Source organism: Callorhinchus milii, unplaced genomic scaffold, assembly GCF_018977255.1.
Source record: "Callorhinchus milii isolate IMCB2004 unplaced genomic scaffold, IMCB_Cmil_1.0 Scaffold6, whole genome shotgun sequence".
NCBI classification, from domain to species: Eukaryota; Metazoa; Chordata; class Chondrichthyes; order Chimaeriformes; family Callorhinchidae; genus Callorhinchus; species Callorhinchus milii.
In genome coordinates, this window is record NW_024704747.1 from 22445091 (window position 1) to 22470203 (window position 25113).

The following is a 25113-nucleotide window of genomic DNA, read 5'->3' on the forward strand; positions in this document are numbered from 1 at the left end:
GTCAAGTCAGCGTAGACCATAAACCCTTGGAACGGGAACTCGGGCAGATGCGCGACTTTGGCGGCGACACGATACGATTTATACGGATCCGACGTACCCGAGCTCTACCGTCAAAGGCGGAGGGCGGGGACCGTGAGGTTCTCGGGGCCCGAACGCCGGTCGGCAACAAACGGCGGCGGGTGGCGCAAACCTGCGAACAGTTGCGACAAGAGGCGCGTGGCGTTCCTGGGAAAGCGGGCGGTAGACTAGGACGACAACACGCACACATATATATATATATATATATATACACACAGATATGTGCGTGTGTGCGTATTGGGTCATTTTCAATCCACGACTGGTCGCGGGACGCTGTGCTGCGCGCGACCGGCTGCCGCCATCCGCCCACCAACTGTTCCGGTCAATCCGCTTTGCGTCGGGAAGACCTGGAAAAGCGCGATGTCGAAACGCAAAGATCATTATTACGATTATTGGGATTATTGTTTTTCGGACACAGACGAGACAGACGGTGGGTGGGTGGGGGGGTGGGGTGGGGGGGGGAGCGAGCGAGGGAGGGAGACAGTGCGGGGGGTGGGGGTGTTTAATGACCGCTCAGCGCAGACAGACACACAGACACACAGACACCCCCCACCCCCTGACTTTCGCTTTCCTCTAACTCGCGCGGACCTGGTGCTGCTGTAACTTCTCGGAAAGCACGTGGGCCGCTCTTCCCACAGCTCTCCCCCTCCCCCTCCCCGGGCCCCGCCCCCTTCCCCGGGCCCCGCCTCCGGCCCCGCCCCCTCCCTCCCCCTCCCCCTGGCCCCGCCCCTCGCCCCGCCCACGTCGGCAGCGGGAACACTGTCGACTCCGGCGCTGAGCCGAACGCGATTGGTCAGGAGCCGCGTCCGGTCCCGCCCACCACCCCCCCGTCAGGGCACCCCGGGGGCGCTGATTGGTCGAGGTCAGTGTCAATCAGTGGGCGGGCGGGCGGCGCCCACTCGGCCTGACTTGTTGCTCCCGGTGCACGTCGGAGCCGCAGCAGTGTCGGTGCCGGACATCAGTCGGCAACAGCTCTCCCCCTCCCCCTCCCCCCTCCCCCGGGCCTCCCTCCCTCCCTCTGCCGTCAGCCACAGCCGGTCAACCGGTCAACCGGTCAGTCAGTCAACCAACCAACCAGACGACCAACAAAAGACGTGAGCGCCGACTTCAGGTCCCGGTTCAGGTTTTGGTTTTTTTTTGTGTGTGTGTAGTGTTCAGAGACGACTTCATCTCCTCCTCCTCCTCCTCCTCACACCGCACCGCACCGCGCACCAGGTGAGTGTCCCTCTGGGTCTCCCTACACAGGTGTACACAGGGTCTCTGGTGAAAGCCTTGGGATTGACTCAGGTTTCATCACACACCGACCACCGGGTTATTATTATTTTTTTTTGGGGGGGGGGTTTGGGGGTGTGGGGGGGTGTGTGGGGGGGGGTTTGGGGTTTTATGGGTTTCCAAAAAATATGGATGTGTTGTTGCTCATGTTCCAGCCCCCGGTTTAATCTCCCAACAGGTAACCTGTGGCGAGGGACGCGGTGGGATTCCCGCGGTTAGAGCGAGCGAGAGACCCCGGGGTTCGGGTCCCTGACCCGGCGAAATGTGGGGGCAAGTTTCCTTAACGCCACGCGCCACCCCCCCGCCCTCCCCCCCCCCCCCCCACCCCCCCCATGTCTTACCGGGCGGTAAGAAGGAACCCCGGTTGTCAGTTTGATCGGCTGATCCCTTCTCCCGGGGGTGGCAATCCCCCGTCCGAAAAAGTATACCGTAATTGGTCACTGAATCCGTGACTATTTGTGGGGCGCTGCTGCGCCCAGTTGGCGACTGCACTTCGCCCGCGACGTACGCAGTAAACTCACCTCACAGTGCAGTCTGTGAAGTGCTGTTGAGACGTCTGGAAGACGTGCGAAGGCACTGTGTCAAATGCAAGGATTATTATTGTCTCGGCGTCGTGCGGGAAGAACCAAGTTGTTGGAATGGTTGGCAGAGTATTTGGGGTTCCCTGTGAATTGTTCTTGCTCTAAAAAGAAAACTCCCTCTGATCACATCCCCAGCTTTGGTCCCAAGCCAGAATTGTCAAGGGTTTTGGAATCCCCCTCTGACTTGAAAGTGCTATGTAAAGTGTACAGTATAAATACATTCATTCGGTATGAAATACAGTAAAACACGCATTAGTCTTATCTTTATAAGTTGTATAGTCGCCAAATTTGTACACTCACTGAGTCCCATTCAGATTCCTAGCAAAACCACTAAGATTTTTTTCAACATGTTAATCACCGCGTAACTCCACTGCCCTACGCTCACAGAAAATATAGTCTTGACCCGTCGTCGTACGCGCAGAAGAATTTCATTTCCCAGGATGCCAACGCGTGCTGGTAAATTTGTAATCAGAGACGGGTCAAAACGGATTAAATCGCAGGAATTAATCGGTATTAATCTTACCGTCTGCAGTGTCGAACTACCTCACGTGCACTTACCTACTGCATTGAATTACGCCTTTGCAGTGTAGATTATTGATTAAATTGAATTTTATACAATTTGCCTAGAATTTGGACTTTGTGTAAAGCCATATTAAATATTATGGTCCCGACTGATATTATGTATGTGAGTTTTACTGTCTTTATTGTTTAAACATTGCACTATTAACGGTGTAGATTTACATAACACTTGCATTTGGCATTGCGCTAAATCGTGTCAAAAAATCCCGGTGTAATAAATATAGTAACTGGCATTATGGTGGCATTTAATCTGTCAGCTGTATTGCACAAACAGTAATAACAACAAATTGCATTTATATAGCCCCTTTGGCATCGAGAGGCCCTAAGTGCTGAAACATCTTGAAAAGATGACTGGCTAAATTTAAACTTGTTTTGGTGGATTTGGGTGACAGCAGCTTACCAGCTGGAACCTGGGAGAACTATCAGCTCTTCATAACAGTTGGATCATTAATGTCCACATGAATAAGGAGACGGGACACTCTCGACTTCAATGATGTCATTGTTGCACTGAAGTCAGTCGATCAAAATTCTTTTTTTTTTCCTGAAGCACACTGAATTTTGTCCACGTAACTTTCATTTCAATTATATTTTGTAAATTGCTTTGAGGTGTTTATTTGCCACAAAATGACACATTCACAGTCGATTTACACTTTATAATAAATTCTGTGAAGTGCATTGAGACGTCTCGATGACATGATAAGCAGTTATATCAAATGCAATGATTATTAATATTATAGATTTTCCTCCTATTCTAACCTTTTTTCCGTAACATTCTCACTTACCTTTTTCCTTCTTTCATCCAATTTGGAAGGTGGAAGTAATTTTTTTTTAAAAGAGTGTTTTCATTGTTCCCGAACCAGAATTTACGACCAGTTTTGCAGCCAATGAAAGAACTAAGAGTGATAGCAACACAACATTAGAAGTGTTCATTGCTTAGATTTTTGAATGTGGATTTCCAACAGCCCTCAGAGAAGTCAGAGCAGTGTTGTCTGGATTGCTCAACGTAATGTAATTTTGTGGGTGTGTTGCTCCATGAATTATGGTAGGTACCACAAGTAGAACATTAATCTTCCCTAAAGGCCATCAGCATTTATTTTGTTTCATGGTACCATATTTGTTGGATAAAGAAATTTGGGGGGGGAAAAAATCCTTTCGGCAGCTATCTCCCCTGATGCTTGGAAAAGGTCCTTACTGACTTACTGTGTTGCACTACCTTTAGTTTGGAAACAAAAATCAATTGGGGCACTCTCTCCAGATTTCTGTCCAGGGATCCCTGTTTGCCGTGGGAACATCAGACGAGGATACAATCTTGTTCAGCTGTGATATGTATAATGAAACAGTTGATAACCACCCCCGAAAGTCAAATAGATCACAGTCATTCACTGTCAAAGGAGTCATGGTGAAGGGGCGGGGGAGAAGAATTGACAAAACAATGGTTTGATTTAGCCAGCCATATTCTTTTATGTCAACACAACATTTTGGTTGAAAGTTTTGGAATAAAATTCTCCTTGGATCCAGATTTACTTAATTTTCCCCCACAAAAGTGCGGTCGATTCACTTGACAGTATATTCTGTGAAGCACTCAATGACGTGATAGCGTGCTACATCAAATGGAAGGAATTATTATTATAACTTCATTAAGTGCAGCCACACGGGGAGCGGCGGCAGGACAGCGCGGCGAGGAGCCTGGGCCTACCTACCCGGGTATTTAAGGTCGCGGCGGCAGGGAGTGCAGCTTGCGGGTCTGAGGAGGGAAGGGGTGGGGGCGGTGTGGGGGAACCGCTGACGTCATAGTTTAGTTTCCAGGAGTGTGCGCGCGCAAAAAAAAAACAAAAAAACCTCTGCACCCCCCACCCAGGGCTCACATCAGGGCCCACCATGGTCCTGTTGGGTTGGCAGCCCCAGCCTATGGGCTAATGCCATCCACCTGACCGCTCGCTCCTGGTCTCCGCGTGCGCACTATGGCTGCCGCTTTGACCCGAGCCCCCTCAGCCCCTCCCTCCCCCCTCCTCTCTACCCCCAAACCCTCCCCCCTCTGCATCTCTCCCGCTCTGCCCTCTCTCTCCGTCCCTCTCGCCTTCTATCTCCACTTGACCCTCCCACAACCTCCCTCTGTTCCAGCCTGGGAATCCTTCACCGGGCTCACCGTGGCACTCGGCGTTGGCTGTCCAGCAGCAGCCACACCGACTGCCCCATTCCCCATCACACTCGCCAGCCACCCCGGACACAGACCCGGGGAGCCAACCTCTCCTCCCTCATCCCCATTTCCCCCACCCCTGCCTCACAACCGGGACCCCCCTCCCTCCCCACACACCCTTCTGTCAACCGCTCCCTCCACATTGGACTACAAAACGTCTGCTCCCTCTGTAACAAGGCCCTGGTCATCAACGATCTCATCCTTGATGAGCGCATTGGCATCATGGCCCTAACGGAAACCTGGCTCACCGCAGGTGACACCTTCCCCCTCACGGAGGCCACACCACCCGGCTACACCTCCTACCACATCCCTCGCCCCAACCGCCCTAAAACCTCTCCCACTTTCATCTCTGATATTTCGACACTTCTCACATCTCTCTGCCTCTGCTCTGATCGCCTCATCATCCTGGGCGACTTCAACCTGCACTTCACCCCCTCCTGCTCCATCTCCTCGGACTTCTCTTTCCTGCTCTCCTCGCTCAACCTCTCCCTCCCCATCAACTCCCCCACTCAACTCCCCCTCTCAACTCCCCCTCCCCTTCAGCTCCCCTCTCGACTCTCTACCCCCTCCTCGCTCCCTCCCTTCCCTCCCCTCACCCTGACCATTTCCCCCCTGCTCGGGTCCTGACCCAACTGTACAGCGCCTTGGGACGTCCTCCCGACGTGAAAGGCGCTCTATAAATGGAATCTTGTTGTTGTTAATATTTCATTTCAGATTGTCCAGAATTTGTCAATTTCTTAATTTCTTAAATGCAATCTTTAATTTTGAAGCCGCTTTTATTTGAGTTCCTTTCTGAACTACTGAAACTGGCTTCAAATTGAACACCAAATTCAACAATTTAATAAATTCTGCGCTCTGAAATGCTAAATTAATAGCGTAAATCAAGACCCAGGTGGATCTTCTAACCCACAATTGGTGGATAAAGGAATGTAAATTTCTTAAAATTATCACAGATTTGGATTTGTTTAAATAAAATAACCAATTTGTTTATTTTTGATCTGCAGTTGAATAAGTTGCTATTCTGCTCAACTGGCTGATAAATATTGACTGACATGAAGTAGCATGTCTTTATTGAAAACTATGGCTAGGATTTTAAGCAACAAGTCTTCATTAATAGTTATTTTAGAGTTATTTTGTCGACAGTTACCTACAATGTACCCCGTGAACGTTCATGTTTGAACAAAGAGGAATATTATAAGGTGTGGGAACGAGTAGGAAAATGGGAGTAAATTCATTAGCTCATGTAGAACAAAATGCCAGCACGATTGAATGTCTGACATCTGTCCCGTAATATTTAATAAAAAGGCACTTCACCGAGTTGCAAATTACCCTCAATATTTAGCAAATGAATAAAATGCTGCTAATGTAAATTGCACTAAAATGATATACATCAACTGTGCATAGTGTTTTAGAAAACAAATTACAAATCCAACTCTTTCAGTTTTAAGTTGTAAAATGTCGCAATTTGGACCTGTTTTAACTAAGGTGTGTCGAAGAAAGAAGGTATCCTAATGGTGTTGGGTTTCATCACTTTGAGCCAACTTTCAGCTATGTTGGCTGAAAGCTATGTCACCATATTGTACTGTACTTGATTTAACTAATCTTTGAATAGGATCAAGGTTTGGAGAAATGTGTCTCCGTTTCTTGTGCTTGTTTGATAACACCGACGATGCACCTAGCATTGTATTTATGTTACAAACTACTTAAGATAAACATTCATTCATATCGTCTGAGATCTGGATACTGTTGAATCTGCTCACTCTATTGCCATTTGCTTTAAAGTTGCACTTTGTGGCTTTATGTTTGTCTGTCATATTTTCCACAAGAGCAGGGGAAAGTCTGTGCGGGAATTCAGCTAAAAATTGCTCCGTTGAACAATGACAGATGCTGTTAGTCAAAGCAGCTGTGGTTTAACGGCTTTGCGAGTGAGAGACCTGGGTTCAATTCCTGGCAGGGAGAAACCTTGGGCAAGTTTCCTTATTCCACAAGCCTGATAATAATCCCTCAAGAAAAGAAAACAGAATAATACATTGGTCACTTCAATCCACGACTGTTTGTGGGACACTGCTGTACGCAATTGGCTGCCACATTTCGCCCGCAAATCTACAGTCAATTCACTTTACAGTCTATTCTGTGAAGCGCTTTGAGACATCTAGAAGACGTGAAAAGCACTACATCAAATGCAAGGATTATTATTATGTTTATATTGCACTCAATATTATTTCTAGGATAACTAATAAAAACACTTCTTCGATGGCTCTTTGAGCCACCTGAGGAAGCTGGTATCATCTGAATTACTTTACAAGAATTTTCCATCAATATTTCGGCTGCCGTAATATAAGACTTATTGTGTGGCACAGAATCCTCTTGGAAATTCCTCGCCTCTACCCTTTGCCAATGAAATGTCTCACTACCGCAGAAGACGAGTGTAAACACGATCAAACACGCACACCCGTTCTTACTTTCACATTTCTATTTGTCAGTCCATCATGCCTTTGAGGGCTAGTACATGTTAGCAGCTTCTGAGCACAAATGAAAAGAAGTGGGTCAAAAGTTAGTACAACAACAACAAGATTGCATTTATAGAGCGCCTTTCACGTCGGTAGTACGTCCCAAGGGGCTGTACAGTTGGATCAGGACCCGAGCAAGGGGGAAATGGTCAGGGTGAGGGCAGGGAAGGGAGGGAGCGAGGAGGGGGTAGAGAGTCGAGAGGGGAGCTGAAGGCACGGTCAAAGAGAAAGGTCTTGAGACCGGCCTTGAAGGAGGAAAGGGAGGAGGCGGCGAAGGCACTGGGGGTTGGCGTTCCAGAGCCTGGGCTGAGAGGCTGAAGGCCCGGCCACCGATGGTAGGGCGGTTGGGGCGGGGGATGTGGAGCAGACCGGAGCCAGAGGAACGGAGGGTACGGGCAGGTAGGTAGGGGGATAGTAGGTCGGAGGGGTAGGAGGGAGCAAGGCCGTGAATGGCCTTGTAGGTGAGGATGAGGATCTTGAATTCGATCCTCTGGGGGATGGGGAGCCAGTGGAGGCGAGCGAGGGTGGGAGTGATGTGGTCGCGGTGTCTGGTGCGGGACAGTACACGAGCTGCAGAGTTCTGAATGACCTGCAGCTTGTGGAGGGAGGAGCCGGGAAGGCCGGCGAGGAGAGAGTTCCCATAGTCCAGCCTTGAGGTGATAAAGGCGTGGACCAGGGTTTCAGCAGCGTGAGGGGTGAGGTAGTGCCGTAGTCTGGCGATGTTTCGGAGGTGATGGAAGGCGGTGCCAGTTGTGGTGCGGATATGAGGAAGAAATGACAGCTCAGGGTTGAACAGAACGCCGAGGTTCCTGACTGACTTTGAGAGGTGGAGAGTACATTGTGATGGTTGGGATAATACTTTTATTTGATATAGCGCCTTAACACGATCAAAATGTCACAAAGCACTTGACAAGATCTTACTGTGAAATACAGGGATTGTGCATTTGTAGGTCAACACAGCAGATAATTTGCACTTAGCAAAGACCCACAAAGTTCCTTCACCACTGCTGGGGGGAGTGAAGGGGATAATCTGGAAGGCCAGTGTTTTCTTGGGTTGTTAGTCTGCTAGCATTGAATATCGGGATGGGTGAACATCTTGAGGTTTTTGTTGGCTTGCTGTCGGGGATGGAGTAATCTTTAAATACAGTCCACTAGTTTCTAAATACATTCCTTACGTTGGCCTGAGATGAATTATTGCCATTTTTTTCCCCAGATGATTGATCTCACAAGCTTTTTACCGGTTTAAGGAACACAGTAGTGTCGAGGGTCACTGAGTTTCCAGTGAGCTTTATCCTAATGTTAACCTTTTTGTTTCTATTTTAATCATTAGCAAAATCTGCTTTGAAGCCTGATTCTTGTTGGCTGTGTTAGGCGTAAATACTCTTGTGTGAATGGGACCTTTCAAGGAGACCTTTTGTTAAGACAGCTGCATTTTCTCAACAGAATGTCTCAGTGGTATGAGTTACAACAGTTGAATTCCAAGTTCCTGGAGCAAGTCGATCAGCTTTACGATGACAACTTTCCAATGGAAATCAGACAGTATCTTGGACATTGGCTGGAGACCCAGGATTGGTGAGAATATTGGTCATTTCAATTCCAAACTGCACAATTAATCTGTCAAAGTAAATTTACCCACCGTAGCCAGCGAGTGGGTACACCTTGTTCTCTGTTAGATGATGTATGTGAGGTTGTTATGACCGAACTATCATTAAGGGGTTTGTGATCAGACTGCTGACCATTGTATTTGACAAGGGTGGTAAAATATGACAATCAGGGAATCTTTTGCCTACTGTTTTGTAATGAATCTCTTCCAACTCCAGTTTCCTGCATGTTCCACTTTCCCTCTCGCATTTCATCTCGCCTGTTGTTGGCCAAGCCTTCAGCCACTGTACGCCACTGCTCAGTGGAAAATTCGCTCTGAGGTCCTCCTCCTCTCAGTGTTTTCGAACCTTTTTTTAAAATTAAAAAAAAGTTTATTTGGTAAATCTCCCTTAAATTCTCCTTCCTTTGCTCTCTGTGAAACACTTTGATACATTTGTCTTATGTGAAATGCATTAGTTATAGAAGTGCAAGTTTTTTATTGTGCCTGATATTGGTGGGCTGACTTTAGTTGTGTTCGGTTGGGATAGGGAGCACGCTGCTACGAATGACTCCATGGCCACTCTGCTCTTCCATGAAATGTTGGTGCAGCTGGATGATCAGTACAGCCGCTTCACCTTGGAGAACAACTTCTTACTACAGCACAACATCAGAAAAATCAAACGCAATCTTCAGGTACAGTTAAACGTAACTCCTCCATTTCATTCAGCTCACAACCGGGCTTCGTGACACAGTAATGTCCAAGCAGTATCTGAAGAAAAACTAATTCCACTGTCTTGTATTTTTAACTTAAGACATAATCCTTACATTTGATACAGCACCTTATCGTGTCGTTGAGCACTTCACAGAATATACTATAAAATTAATTGACTATATTTTGTGGGCGAAACGCAGCAGCCATTTGCACACATTAATATTTTTTGTTCTGCACTTATTCTTTCCTTGTAATGAAAGTGGAGATTAAAGGCATTATTGAACAATGGGAAATAAAAACACACAATGCTTTGATTTATTGCTGAGTAAGAATAGTAACCCGCATATTGCAATAATTATAAAACTAATAAATAAGAAGTACATGAACAGAAGGACACAATGCAATCATTTTGTCTTACGTCAGACACAGGTACACTTGCTCCCCAATATGTAAACGTGTTGAAAACATGGGTGTGTCTTGAATGCAAAACAACAATCCAGATTTAGCTTCTAAGACTTAGGTACCTAATGCCTTCATTTTGTGAGCTAAGCTGAATTCCAGTAACCATGCTGTATGTTTAAAGCCATGCAGAGATGGGTTTTAAAAGTTCTGTTATCATTTCCAACTATATAAACAGTGGTCAGGCTAACTTAATTAAGAATGAATACTTTTTGGTACTTAGTGAAAGTAACTGACTGGTTAAACTGAGATCCTATTGGTACGCTTCATTTTCCCTTTTAGGTTTTCTTCCAGGAAGATACTATTTATATGGCGTTGACGATATCCAACTGCCTTAAGGAAGAAAAGAAAATTCTAGACAATGCTCAGAAAGCTGAACAGGTGCTTGAGTTTTCCATGCTTCTATTTTGATTTTACAAAATAACACACAGGCACACCAATGCTAAAATGCTTTGTGTACCAGTTTTATCTTTTGTTCATAACTATAAATGATGGATTTGTTTTAAAATACAGATTTTGTATGTTGTTATTCTACCTGTGGATGTGTGCGGTTCAGTTTTTTTACAAAAAAACTCAGTTTGGTAGTAAATGTTTGTGTTTGGGCGGAATAGTTCATCAGAATTTTTGGGGGAAGGAAATCATTCCTATCAATTTTTTTTTACTGACTGTTCAATATGTAACTAAATGTGGAGTTTCTCTTTTCATGTGTAGAACCACATTGGTCATATCCAGAACACTGTTATCCAGGATAAACAAAAGAAGCTTGACCAGAAAGTGAGAAACGTGAAGACTGGCGTCCAGGTATGCAGAGGAAGTATTTACAGATATTTTATGCGGTCATGAAGTGCGTTGTTATAGTTTTATGCTAAGTCTCTGGCTTTATTTGGTGTACAGTTATATTAATAATCGATTTAACTTAAACATGTCTATCTTTTCCATTGAAGCATATTCCATTGTTTTATTTTAGTGGCTTGCATTAAATCAGTCGGGGGCAGTTTGCTAGATTACATTTAAGGCAGGAGATTTTTTTAACAGGTTCAGCTTGTTCTCAGTACCGATGTTTGCCTTTGTGACTGTAGGAAATTGAACAGGAAATCAAATCTCTTGAAGATCTTCAGGATGAATTTGACTTCAGATCCAAAACGCTGCAGAGTCGAGGTAAAGTGGTGATATCATTTTCAACACATGCATTGACTGAAGGAACCTCACAGTTCTCAAATACAATAATGTTTAAAATAGACAATGTGCGTAAAATAGGCTTTTACAAACTGAAATTTTATTGATGACAACAGTAACAAATTGTATATACGCAGCTCCTTTCATTTTGGGAGGAGGTCCCAAGGTATTGGACAATTGAGGGTTTGCACCCAAGCTAGGGCTTGGATTCGGGAGGGGTAGGGGCCAGTAATGGTGGGGGAGGGAAGATGACCAAAGATGTGGTCAAGAAGGAAGGTCTTGAGATGGACCTTGAAGCAGGTGAGGGAAGGGGTGAGGCACAATGCTTCTAGGGTAGAGTTCCAGATAGTTTAGATTATCCTGTGTTGCTTATTATGAAATTTTCTTTATTTACTCATTTTCAAATGTTAAATGTATTTGCCTTGTGTGTGTATTTAGAAACGTGTATGTCATTAATTGGTGTTTCACTTTGATAGAGTTGGAAGTGAACGGCTTGGCTCAAAATGAGATTAAACAAGAAAAGCTTCAAATCCACAACATGAAGTTGACTCTGGATAAGAAACGAAAGGTAGTGAATGATTTATTGATGTGATCATTACCAGTGTTTGGCTATTTGTAGAAATACTTTACCAAGGCAGAATGGTAGCCTTTTCCTAGAGTAATTCCCAGTTTTGTGGGGGAGAATCTCACTCTCTGGTGAGTTGAAAGAAACGCCTGCAGTGGTTTGGAAAATAACTTTTCCAGACAACTCTGAGTTACAATATCTAATTTTGTTTTAAATCCTTACAATTTTTATATTGCGACCTTCACGTTGGAAGGATGTCTCAAATTGCTTTCACAGTACATGCTGTAAAGTGTAAAGAATGTGTATTTTGTGTTATCTGTGAAAGATCAGATGATAAAAGGTTCCAAATGTTCTCTTCATGTTTCTAATATTTCACTTTTTGCATTCAGTTTAAATGTTGCCCATTTGCTGGGTGTCAGAATCTCCTTGACTAAGATCTGGCAACCTCTGAGAAGTGATGTGTCATGTCTCGGTGTTTTGTGTACAGCTCCAAGTACCTGTACGTTTCAAGTCAGCTCTGTATTCATATCAGCTTTACAAATCAGTCATAGCGTGAATACAGAGATGACCTGAAGTGTAGAGGTACTGCCATTCATTCTGAATGGCACAAGTGAGAAGATGCCTTATGACCCCCTCCCCCCACCTTTTTTTTGCAGTGAATTGCTGTGAACATTTCAGTGTAAAACCCAGTGTAAAGTCCAACTTGTTAACTGACTGCCCTGCCGCATTCTTTCAATTATTAGGAAGTGATCAACAAAACCGCTTGTCTCCTGAATGAAACGGAACAGATTAATGGCATTCTGATCAACGAAGAACTATTGGAATGGAAACGTCGGCAGCAGATTGCTTGCATCGGAGGACCTCCAAACACTTGTCTTGACCAGCTCCAGAACTGGTGGGTTTTCACACCCTTTCTAATCCACCACAGTAAACTTCACAGAAGCTGTATTAGTTAGGACTATACATTTAATATGACTTCTGAAAAGTATGAGTTATGCCAAAACGTGCATAGGATAGAAACACTTAAACCGTGCAGATGTACGACTTGGGCGATTATACGATTTATTCAGGTCAGATTTATGCGAGTATTACCGTATAATGTTTCGCATAATACTTCCACGTGGAGGTACCATTAAATGTCACACTGCAGTGCTTCTGTCAGGAATTTATTCAGACATACATTGAAGGTCACATACAAAAACTTGGATAAATGCATTAATCACTTGAAAGATTTATTTGTATCGACAAATAATATCCAATCCATTACATCTCGCCTGAGTGTGTGCGTGTATCTATCTTTAAGGGTATGTAACATGCATATCACGCACGACTGTTTGTGGGACATTGCTGTGCGCAATTGGCTGCCGCGTTTCACCCACAAATATACAGTCAATTCACTTTACAGTCTATTCTGTGAAGCGCTTTGAGACGTCTGGAAAACGTGAAAAGCGCTATATCAAATGTGAGGATTATTATTATTATATATCAGATGTGAATACTTCTGATCAGCTTAGAATAGTTTGCCAATAACAAACCTTGATGACAAAACGGGTTAGTTTGCCACTGTTTATTGCTTCATAACTAGCACATTGATGAAAACTAACAGTGTTCACACGCAGCAAAATCGTGAACAAACTGGGCCAAGCAAGTAAACAGAGGGGAAGAGGCTAAAGATTATAAAGTGATCAAGGATGGAATGTTGATCGAGATTTAAGCGCTTTGAGATGTCCTCCTGATATGAAAGGCACTTAAACGTGTATTAGGACTTTTAAATCTTTGTTCTGAATTTAGGTGTTTTATCCCTGCAGGTTCACACTGGTGGCTGAGAGTCTGCAGCAGGTTCGACAGCAGCTGAAAAAGCTGGAAGAATTGGAGCAGAAATATTCGTACGAAGGAGACCCCATCACCCAAAACAAGCAGTTCCTAGAGGAACGAAACAACAACTTGTTCTGCAACCTTATTGTGAGGTATATGTTTAAATAAATAACAATAATAAACATGGAAATCGTTGAAAGTGAATGTTTAGACAAAGCAGGAATGAGGCAAAAAAAAATAACACGGGGAAAGGAGAAACCGAGTGGTGATGAACATGAACCTGACACTTAGTACCACAGAGAATGTCAGATGTAGATTCAAGTCCTCTCCTGAGCTGCTTCATCCTGGAAGCGAATAGTCAGAGGTTGCAGCTTCCAGAACCAGTGGTAAATCTATGGAACAGGCTCTCAGGGAACTGGTGGAAGCAGAAAGTGTTGATTCTTTCAAATGAAAATTAGATAGATTTCAACAACAACAAAATTACAGTTATAGAGCGCCTTTCACGTCGGGAGGACGTCCCAAAGTGCTGAACAGTCAGGTGTTGGGACCCGAGCATGGGGGAGGGGTGGTATAGGGGTGAGGGGAGGCAGAGAGGTGGGAGGGGGACCAAAGGCACGATCGAAGAGAAGGGTCTTGAGACCGGCTTTGAAGGAGGCAAGGGAGGAAGCGAGGCGAAGGGACCATGGGATGGAGTTTCAGAGAATACCCGAGCTGCAGAATTTGGGATGATCTGCAGCCTGTGAAGGGAAGAGATGGGAGGGCCGATGAGGGGGGAGTTTCCATAATTGAGCCTTGATGTTTCCTTTAGGAAATACTATCTTGAGATCCAGTGTATAATGTATGTATGCAACTGCCAGCAAGATGGAAGGTGAACTGGGTGGGCCTTGGTCTTTTTTTGTCTAGCATTTCCTATGTTCCTTCTCCCACACACACTATCCTCCAGAGTGAGGATACACTTTTTAGTGCAAACTTTAGCAAGTTTCTTTGTCTATTTTTGAAGGAGCACCGTAAGTAACTTCTCCGACCAATTGTTCATAAATTAGTTGCAGCCTGTTGTGTCAGATAGAAAACACCTAGGATTAGTTTTTAAAGGGATTTTGTTGTTGTTGTGCACAGCCTTGGTTGGAATGCCTGTTACTGTGATCTTGCATGTTCCACTTCATTCACTGTCTGCTCATTTTTAGTTCCTTTGTGGTAGAGAGGCAGCCTTGCATGCCCACCCACCCCCAGAGGCCGATGGTCCTGAAGACCGGCGTCCAGTTCACTGTGAAGCTCAGGTGAGTGATTATTTGTGATTAGGTTATAAGAATTTCCTATTCTCCACACTTAGAAATTGGGCAGCTCAGTAGAACCTTAGGAGGTCCTGCTGTTTGACAGATTATTAGTAATTACTTCTGGAGAGAATGTTTGGAGTTTTTGTCCTATTAATGCATCTTCTCCATTTTGTTTTCATAGACTCCTGGTCAGGCTCCCCGAGCTAAACTATCAGTTGCGGGTGAAGGCGTTATTTGACAAGTAAGTGAAGTCATCCTAATAAAGTTGTGCCTCTGTATGCTTGATCTGAACTTTGTAGTAATTCAGTGTGAAGTGATTTTCAAACAAATGCAAATCTTCCAGTTTGGTCAGTGCTGTGTCTTTTTTAATTAGGATGAAGTGAAACTTATTTTTGTTACTTTCTAGTAGATTATCACCAATTCTGTTCCTCTTATTTACTTGTGAGCTGTGATATTTTGAAAGTTTAATGAAGTTTAATTTCTTTTCAGGGATGTCACTGAAAAGTGTTCGGGAAAGGGGTATGTCATTTACTTCTCGACTGAAATCAGTTTTCCCCTCATAGATTTTTTTTGTTTTTGACTTTCACCCAAAAATGTTTTAACACTTCTTCTGATTTCCATCCTCTGTTCAGATTTAGAAAATTTAACATACTTGGGACAAACACAAAGGTCATGAACATGGAGGAATCAACTAATGGAAGTTTGGCTGCAGAGTTCCGACATCTGGTAAGTAACGTGCTGTGAAGTAGAGTTTTGATCAGCCTCTTATGCATGTTCTGGTGGAATCTCTACTAACATGCAGTAACATTGCTGAAATGGTAGGCATTCAAATAAAAATTTGTTTAATGCAATATCCTGTTCCAATATTTACAGCAACTGAAGGAGCAGAAAAATGCAGGCACCAGAACGACTGAAGTAAGTGTAACACCACAGCCAAGTGCATTCCTCGAGCTTTCCATTCATTGTGAAATAACAGGTTACTGTGAATGTCCAGCTAAATGGATGTGTTTCTGTTTATTCAGGGCCCTCTCATTGTGACTGAGGAGCTTCACTCCATCAGCTTTGAGACTCAGTTCTGTCACCAAAACCAGATAATAGATCTTGAGGTAAGAGATTTGTCATTGCCTTGTTGAACTCGCATCAGCTCAGGGGCTCAAATCAAACTTAACTTAACAAAACAAACCATTGATGCAACATTTTAATAATTGGGTAATAAGCATAGTTCCAATTCATGTTTAAGGTGTTGAATAAGCATTAATCAACTGCAGTCACTGTATGCAGATTACATTAAAAAAAATTTAAGAGCATTCACAGACTCAGTCACCGTGAGCTGAAATCTGACTTAAAAAAAAGAATATTCTTAAAACAGGAGTTTAGGTAATAGTTGAAATGTATCTGAATCCCTCTTGTTGGACTGCAGGCTGGTGCCTCTCTGTCAGATATTCTTCAGTAATTTCCTAACGTGAGATGTTGTTTCTCTTGTTTCCCCAGACTACATCTCTCCCGTTGGTTGTCATCTCCAATGTTAGCCAGCTCCCCAATGGCTGGGCCTCTATTCTCTGGTACAACATGCTCGTAAGCGATTCCAAGGTACAGCTGCATAAATACCTTTCTGTCTTGACAGGACGAGTGTCTTTGTAATTGGTCACCATGTTGCGTTAGGTTAAGGCCACTTTATGTTTGCATCATGTCAAATCGCTACACAGTGGATTGTCGACTGTTTGTAAATCGTTGTGATTTGGCCAAATTTGTGTGACTTGAAACGACGAGAAAAAGTCAAAGCTGGGCTGTTTGAAGCAGTTACGTTTAATGTATTTTTAATCCTTTTACAAAGCGGGGTTAAATCAAAGAAAGTCCCATCTCCCTCTCCGTCTATGCTCTAAACCAGCATTCAGCTTGTACACCTATAAAAAGATTGCAGCTCGCACATGTAATTATTTACAGTGTTTGGGGAAAAATTTGGAAACCGTTGAACGCGATAAAAATACTTGTGGGGAGAAAATCCAAATAGTAAGCTCCCTTTATATAATCAATCAGAAAGGGAACAGTAATTAAATGTCAAATTGTTTTCTTCATTCCCAGAACTTGGCATTTTTCAACAACCCCCCAGTTGCCAAGTGGAGTCAGCTGTCTGAGGTACTGAGCTGGCAGTTCTCCTCGGTCACCAAGAGAGGCCTTAGCGTCGAACAGCTCAGTATGCTGGGCGAGAAATTGCTAGGTAAGGATCGTACAGATGGTCGCTGTGTGGGAGGAAACAGGTGCTCCACATCACTCAGCCCATTTCTGTCTGGCTGGACTTACCCTGGTGCTTTTTATATGTGATGAAACACTTCAAAAGGGATCCATGTTTTTAGAGATGAGTGTTTTCTGTAATACACTCCAGAATACACAGACCCAGAGGGGACTGCTGACTGGGCCTTTCTCCCAGAATGATTCATCTCCTGACCATGATTTAGGGAACCATGATAAGTGGAGGCCTGTGGCTTAGTGGTTAGAGCACTTGCTTCACGACCGGTCAGGGCGAATTGTTGAGTAAGTTTCTTTACTCCACACGCCTCTCTTAACCCAGGAGTAAGTAGGAACCCGGTTGTTAGTCGATTGGCAGACCCCTTTTCCAGGAGTAATAATCCCTTCAAAAAAAGTAGTAATAATTTGGTCACTCAATCCTTGTTTGTGGGACACTGCTGTGCGCAATTGGCTGCCGGTGTTTCACCCACAAAATATGCAGTTGATTCACTTTACAGTATATTCTTTGAAGTACTTTGAGACGTGATATTATTATTAACCAGTGAACCAAAACTTCCCACTCACTGCAGGATTTAATGTTGATGAAGAGGCTCCTCCTCAATTGCAGTCACTACACTTGACATGCCCACGTCTATTATAATCTATATTGTATGATGTATAGTGTTTTTTGTTCTTGTATATCATACAGTGCAGAGGGTTCTGCGAATGCAGCAGCTCTTAAAGCAGTAACATTTCCTCACCGTGTCTTAAAACATGGACCATCATTTTAACTTGTGACATTGCTCTGCCATTCATCAGGTCTGAATAACTGCTTCAATGATAATGGGATTCCATGGACAAGATTCTGCAAGGCAAGTGACTCAATTCCAAACCAAAGCTATCACCTTTTGACTTGAATTTTAAATAAAACACTGTTTCTTCCTCTCCCTGCCCTACATCCTTAGATTCTGTGACTTTTTTTCAGGAGAATCTAAATGAAAAACCTTTCTCATTCTGGCTCTGGATCGAAGGGATTTTAGAATTGATTAAAAAACATCTTCTTCCTCTCTGGAATGATGGGTTAGTAATAAATCAATGTCTGATCTGATTTTAAACCTTTCAATAACCTTGTGAATGGAGATGTGATTTTTTTTTGAGTGCTGTTGAGGAGCTTGTGCGGCATGGAACCTTCCCACTCAGCTCCTCTTATCCCTGCAAGGCAAAGCGCTAATGGTTAGTGTGGTCAAGTGGTAGGAAGTTGCCAGACAGTACTTTCAATGACGAGCTATGTGATATTTTTAGACTCCAGCAATATGGCAACGCACACTTTAGGTTCCCCAAGCTTTGGTTGACACCAACCTGTGCCTAATACTCTTTGCAATTAGGTAAGCAGGGTGCATCCAACATTTGACTTGACCAAAAAAAATTATAGCAATGACCTCGGAAACTTCTGTTTGTGAGGTGCCATTTGAGACATTCTGAGTGTTCACTGCATGCAATAACTGAGGGGTGAATTTGTTGAGCTGAAAGAGGGTGGGAAATAAAATGCTTTATTTTACTAATTTCAGCTGTATCATGGGGTTCGTAAGTAAGGAGAAGGAGCGAACTTTGCTGAAGGACAGAAACCCGGGAACCTTTTTACTGAGGTTCAGTGAGAGCAGCAGAGAAGGTGCCATCACGTTTACCTGGGTGGAGAAGTCACCAACTGGTGAGTGAGTGGATTAGACTTTCATAGGTAATCTGAAAAGAGGATTTACTGATTAAGTGGGGGGGCGCACGCACTTTCTGGCCAGACATTTTACATCACAGCTGTTGTGGTCCTTTGCTGTGGGTAAAATGGTTTAGGCTTTTTGGCTACAAAAAATCTTTTCTTTCTGGCTTATTCATTAAATGACCCTCACGATGTAGCAGATGTAATAGACTCATATCTTTCTGCTCTCTATGTCTGAGAGCCTGGTGAGTGATCTACTTGTTGCCTTTTACCATTTGCTGATCTGAACTGCCCAGTATGAGACACCGATTCCCTTCAGCTCCACAGCTGTGACTGCAAAGTCAATGTCAAACAAGCAATTGGCTGCCGTGTTTTGTCCAGAAAATAAACAGTCAATTCCCTTTACAGTAAATTCTGTGAAGCGCTTTGAAGACGTGATAAAGCGCTGTATCAAATGTAAGGATTAATGTTGTTAGGTTAGCACGTTGAATTTGAAAACTCTTGCTATTTTTGTGGCCTTTTCGTATCTTACTCCGTGTCCCATCCTTTTCAGATGAGTCTCAGTTTCATTCGGTGGAACCGTACACAAAGCATCAATTATCCGCAGTTACCTTCCCAGACATCGTTCGGAATTACAAAGTCATGGCAGCCGAGAACATTCCGGAAAATCCACTGAAGTACCTGTACCCTGATCACCCCAAAGATCAGGCATTTGGAAAGTATTACTCCAGACCAAAAGATCGTAAGTACAATAACTACAGAATCAGAACAATTCACAATTACTGTTTGTCTTTAGTAATTGAAGATTTTTGGCCTTTGTGTAGCATTTTGATATAAATTTTGGTGTTGCAATTAAGAAGCTTCATAAATTTCATCAAGACATTTTATTTTCAGGGGAAAGACACCATATCATTGCAAGTTAGCATTGAAAGTGGTGGAATTGGGGCTCACCTGATAACGTACAGGGTTAAACGTAAAATAATGTAAAAACAGGGTCCAAAGAACATACTTTCATCACTTGCTCAAGAAGTGTAGACTTGCTTCTAGTGCTATTCAGATCCAAAATTGGCACAAGTGGTTTACATTTTTTGTTCGGTTATTATCAACTTGAGTTGTTTTTCTGGAATTTTTTTTAAAACTTAAAAAAAAAAGAATTTCCTCCAGCTAATGGTAACACACTCAGCTTGGATGTTGCAAGCCCGGAATATCTGTCACTGTTATAGTTGTTTGGAAATACTTTCTGTGTTTTTTCTGCATGACATTTGGTATTGTTTGAGCCTGTGAAGGACTACTTAATGGGACTGAGCCTCCTCTGATAAATCTTCAATTAAAGCAATGTAGAACTGTGTAACCTTAATTTGAATGGAATTCAAATACCCATTGCCATTAAAATGCATTTTAGACCTTGCATAGAAAGGTTTGGTGCAGATATTGGGCAGTAGCTTGTGGTAAGCTCTTCCGCACTGCCCTGGTCAAAATCACTAATGACATTCTGAACATCTGTGATCAGGGCTCCCTCTGCCTCCTTGTCCTCCTTGACCTCTCTGCCACTGTCGACCACTCCATCCTCATACACTGCCTCTCTGCTTTACTTGTTGCCTCTAACGGTTTCTCCTCCAGCCCCCGCACTGTCACATCTGGTGTCCCCCAGAGCTCTGTCCTTGCCCCTCTCTTTAATATCTACATGCTTCCCCTTGGTGACATCATCCGCAGACATGGGGTCAACTTCCACATGTATGTGGATGACACCCAACTCTATCTTTCTGCCTCCACCCTCAACTCCCGGATCACTGCTGTCCTGACAGACTGCCTGTCGGACATCAAGTCCTGGATGAGGGCAAATTTCCTACAGTTGAATGTGAACAAGACTGAGGCCCTCCTGATTGGCTCACACCAGCGCCTCTGCACCTCAGGCTCTGGTAACATCAACCTCCATGGTTACACACTACAACTCACCAGCCAGACAGGAACCTAGGTGTCTTGTTCGACCCTCAACTGTCTTTTCTTCCCCCCATCCAAGCCATGACCCGCTCTGCCTTCCTTCACCTCCATAACATCACCCGACTCCGCTACTACCTCACCTCTCAGACCGCTGAAACTCTTGTTCATGCCTTCATCACCTCCAGGCTCGACTATGCAAATGCCCTGCTTGTCAGCCTTCCCAACTCCTCCCTCCACAGGCTGCAGATAATCCAGAACTCTGCAATCCGTGTTCTCTCCCGCACCAAACTCTGTGACCCCATCTCCCCCACTCTCGCCCGACTCCATTGGCTCCCCATCCTTCAGAGGATCCAGTTCAAGATCCTGGTCCTCACCTACAAAGCCCTCCATGGCCTCGCCCCACCCTACTTCTACGACCTCCTAACCCCTTACCAACCCGCCCGTTCCCTCCGCTCAGCCGGTTCTGGCCTGCTTCTCAACCCACCCGCCCCACCATTGGCGGGAGAGCCTTCAGCCACTCTACCCCCAACCTCTGGAATTACATCCCCCAGTCACTCCGCCTCGGCCCCTCCTTAGCCTCCTTCAAGTCCTGCCTCAAGACCCTCCTCTTCGACCATGCCATCAGCCAACCCCCTTCCCCCAACCCCAGGTCTGAAATGCCGTACTCTGTCCAGCGCCTTGGGACGTCCTCCCGACATGAAAGGCGCTATACAAGTGTAATCTTGTTGTCGTTGTAGGTTGGAGGCGTGACTGAGTAATTAGGAAACCGAATTGGCACAATCAGAATTATGTAACAAAGAAGCATTCAATAAATGTATTGCCATGGTTATTCTTAAAGGTGAATTGAGCTAACAAGCTCCTTTTAGGGCTTTGCAGTCTTGCACAGAGGGGGCAAGAGACTGCCAGTTTCTCAGGCCTCTCTGCCTGTTACTGGTGCTGCCTTCATTCAGAACTCCGTCAGATTTTAGGTGAAGCCACTAGAGGGAGCCCCAGTCTATGTAGAGATGTATAAAAGCAGAAAAGTTTGTGTTAAGAGGGAAAGAAAGATATCAGACAATATCTTTTGTCCTCCACCTCCAAATTCTTGCTGCTGTGTCCGAGGGTGCCAGTGTGTCCTGCTCTACACTGTACAATGGTGATATTCAGTGTCAAAGCCTCGTGTGATGGGAAGCCGGGAAAACTTGCCTTGGGAGACAAACATAAGTTGAAGTCACCTCTGAGTCCTTGTTGTTTGCTTCCTCCTTAGCTGCAGAGCCTATGGATGTGGATGATTCCAAGACCAGTGGTTACATAAAGACTGCACTCATTTCAGTGTCTGAAGTGTAAGTAATACTTGGCAACTCAACTTGAACTCCTTCAATATGGTGCTGGGATGGGTCACTTCACCAGTTCATTATAATAGCTATTAAATCAATCACACAACTCACTGACAGAAACATATGTGCTATAAATTGTATTTTCTCTGGCTGCTGGGCGCAGGAGTGCTTAAGGAACTTCAGAATTTGGGCCACGATTCTTAATAAATAGATGACTGTGATTTCTGCCAGTCAGAGTGATCCTGTTAAGGCCATCCTGTTTCATAACTGTTCAGGCTATCCTGTTTCACAACCCGGCATGCGAACAGAACAGAAAGGAAAAGCGGTGGGTTAAAGGGAACAATGCTGCATAACGCAAGTTAGTGTCAGCATTGCTATGAGTAATCCTATTGTGAACAGTAATAAAGGCAGAATTTCTTTGAAGTCAATGTCCTTTCAATAGCTTCAAAATAAAGGGAAATTAAAGTTTCTGGTGGCTGAGCCACACAGACTGGTTCAAGGTTTGATTTCCCAGAGATTGCTAAGATGTCTGATCACAGCGAGGAGCTCAATCTGACCTCCTCACTACTGCTCTGGGAGAATTAGTCAAGAGTTCCTGGTCATTGTTCAGGGACCCACTTGCAAGAGTTGTCTGTGGCTGCTGTTTCGGAACAGGATTGAACTCACCTTTAGGAGACCAGTGTGGAGGAGGAAAGGAAATAAACTGGAAGTAAACTGATTCCCAATTCAGTCTTGCCGTTGCCAGCTTCAGAGGTTTGCATTTTCACATGCAAACTGATGACAAATTTATGGGTGGTTGATACGGGGCTGATCTCAGAGCAGGTAGAGATGCAAAAGTAAACCTTGAACCAAAAGAGGTCTGAGACGCATAGGACTAAGATTGCTTTGTTTAATTTAACCTGTAATTTTTAAACTGAGATAGGAATATGCTTTTTTTTTGGTCCAAGTCTCCTCCAAATTCTCACCTTTTTACGTGAAATGTTTTCTTAGTTCACTTATAAACTTCAAATTAGACATTCAGATTATCATAGTACATTGTGGAATAAAACTCATCTTTATCATTTGTTGTTAAGTCACCCATCTAGGCTGCAGTCAACAGAAAATCTTCTACCTATGTCCCCAGAAGAGTATGGTGAACTCGAACGTCAACTGAGTCCATCTGAAATGGACACAGTGGTAAGTCTTGAAATTTCTATGTAGGGCTGCTTAGGATTTGCAGCACAATACATTAAATGTAACTCAATGTAGAGACATGACTCAATATGATCATGGGTGTAGTAGCAATTCAGGTACGACATGTTAACCAGAAAATTGTAATAAAAAATCCTTGCCTTTGAAATGGTGCCCACAATCATCAACAAAAGTGCTTCAGTCTTTTCTCTGACATGTGCTGTCTGTGTAGCTGTGGGCTATTTGTTGATTCTGCATTAGTAAAATATTAAAGTACGGAGTATACATTGGGAATAAAGGACATGAAGGTGTATGAGTAGAGGAACAAGAGCAGCACTTGAATTTTAAAGCAATTAATACAACAGTCCAGATCTTTTGAAACTACTCTTATTTATTGAGACCAGTCATGTCCATGAATGTGGAGTCAAATTTGATGCATTCCTTCATTAGCTTGGTTGCTGAAGAGAATAAGGAAGGCTCTTATTTATTAACACTCTCCTCAGTGTAGCAGTGAAAAAATCTCCAATAACACCTTACCTGATGCTGATCCATACTGGAGAAAGATTCCATGGTTGCTCAGTCTTCAGAGTCAACCTTCGCAAATTGTATCTACCTTGTAAACTGGAAAATAATCTGTTTCAGTGACATCCCCATTGAAATAAAACCCATTGCCTGCAAATTGCAACATTATAGCTAATATTTGGGTTAAATGGAATTGTATGTTAGAGCTCCACGTAAAATCAATTTATATCCTTAAATTTCTTCTCCTTTCCCGACAATCGAATGAAAACTGAATAATTTCCCTGTTCCCGAACCCTGAACTTCATAGTAACCCGCGCTGGCATCCAATACATTTCAAATTAACGAAAAAAAATATAGAACAAATTGAATTGAGGGGCAGTTTATCATTGAGCAAAATTCTGCTTTAGTTCTGGTATCATTATTACTTGGCTGCAGGTTAGGGTGCAGATTAAATTGAACTGTGTTTGATTTTGCTTCTCAATTTTTTTTACAGTATACAATGTATTGCAATAGCCTTTACAAACTTTTCTTTGTTTCAAACAGATGTGCTCATATTCAAATTAACTGAATCCTTCACCTCCACGGTTCTACACCTCAAAGCCTCATCATTTTATTTAACGTATGACACTGATTTGGTGTCACTTGTCCAAAGCTGATCTTGCTGTATTGTAAATATGAATTTGTTTTTGGTATAAATGTTATATGTGGCTTGGTAGTATCAGCAGCCGCTACTTTGTAATGTTTTAGTTACACAAATTTTTGGACAAAAAAATCTACAATCTTTTTTTAATACTGTATTAAGCCTCTACCATGATGCAATATGTCTGGCTGCAATACAATCAGGTAATGTGTACACTTCTCCTATGATTTAACTAAAGCAACACACATTTTGTTAAATATTTGGTATGAATTTGTTTAAACCACTCTGACTTTTCTCTGAGTCAAGAGAAATAAATCTCACAGGCAACTAGGATTTATAACACCAGCTGTGAACTGTATAACTTGCCTTATTATTTAATTTCTTTACTGGGTGATAGTCATGGCCTTTTTAAAACATTTAGTATTGAAGTGATACATGTTAGCTTTTGGAGATGATTTTTCAATGAAGCAAATATTTTGCAAAGCAATTATGGAAATACCTTAAAACCTATTGCTATTACTGATCTGAAAGTGATGACTGCTCTTGGAAATGCTTATTGCAACTTTGTATTGTTTGAAATGAAGTATAATTATAAATAAACTTGTTACAGAATGCATAGTGCCAGATGATTTCATCTTCAACATCCTCCCGACCTGAAAGATACTATACAAATGTAATTTTGTTGTTGTACAACACTCAAAAAGAGTGCGAAAATGGCAAACTGGTTGTAAGCTCACCCACTGATGGGGGTGTGTTTGGGACTTAAAGCAGGAACGTTATCTCATTCT

At 43.5% G+C, this 25113-nt stretch overlaps 1 protein-coding gene across 1 annotated transcript; it reads left to right on the top strand.

Moving 5' to 3' along the window:
* The first annotated feature begins 1265 nt into the window (after window positions 1–1265).
* Window positions 1266–24939, top strand: LOC103176541 (signal transducer and activator of transcription 1-alpha/beta). The gene is made up of 24 exons (XM_042336090.1): window positions 1266–1293; window positions 8661–8789; window positions 9347–9491; window positions 10252–10350; window positions 10681–10770; window positions 11049–11127; window positions 11622–11713; window positions 12454–12605; window positions 13519–13677; window positions 14710–14802; window positions 14981–15040; window positions 15289–15318; window positions 15432–15525; window positions 15673–15714; window positions 15822–15905; window positions 16291–16389; window positions 16882–17017; window positions 17845–17897; window positions 18011–18105; window positions 18594–18733; window positions 19290–19478; window positions 21924–21999; window positions 23067–23169; window positions 24229–24939. Exons 2-24 carry the CDS (start codon window positions 8662–8664, stop codon window positions 24247–24249), a joined length of 2259 nt encoding a protein of 752 aa, XP_042192024.1. The 5' UTR covers window positions 1266–1293; window position 8661; the 3' UTR covers window positions 24250–24939.
* Window positions 24940–25113: the final 174 nt, after the last annotated feature.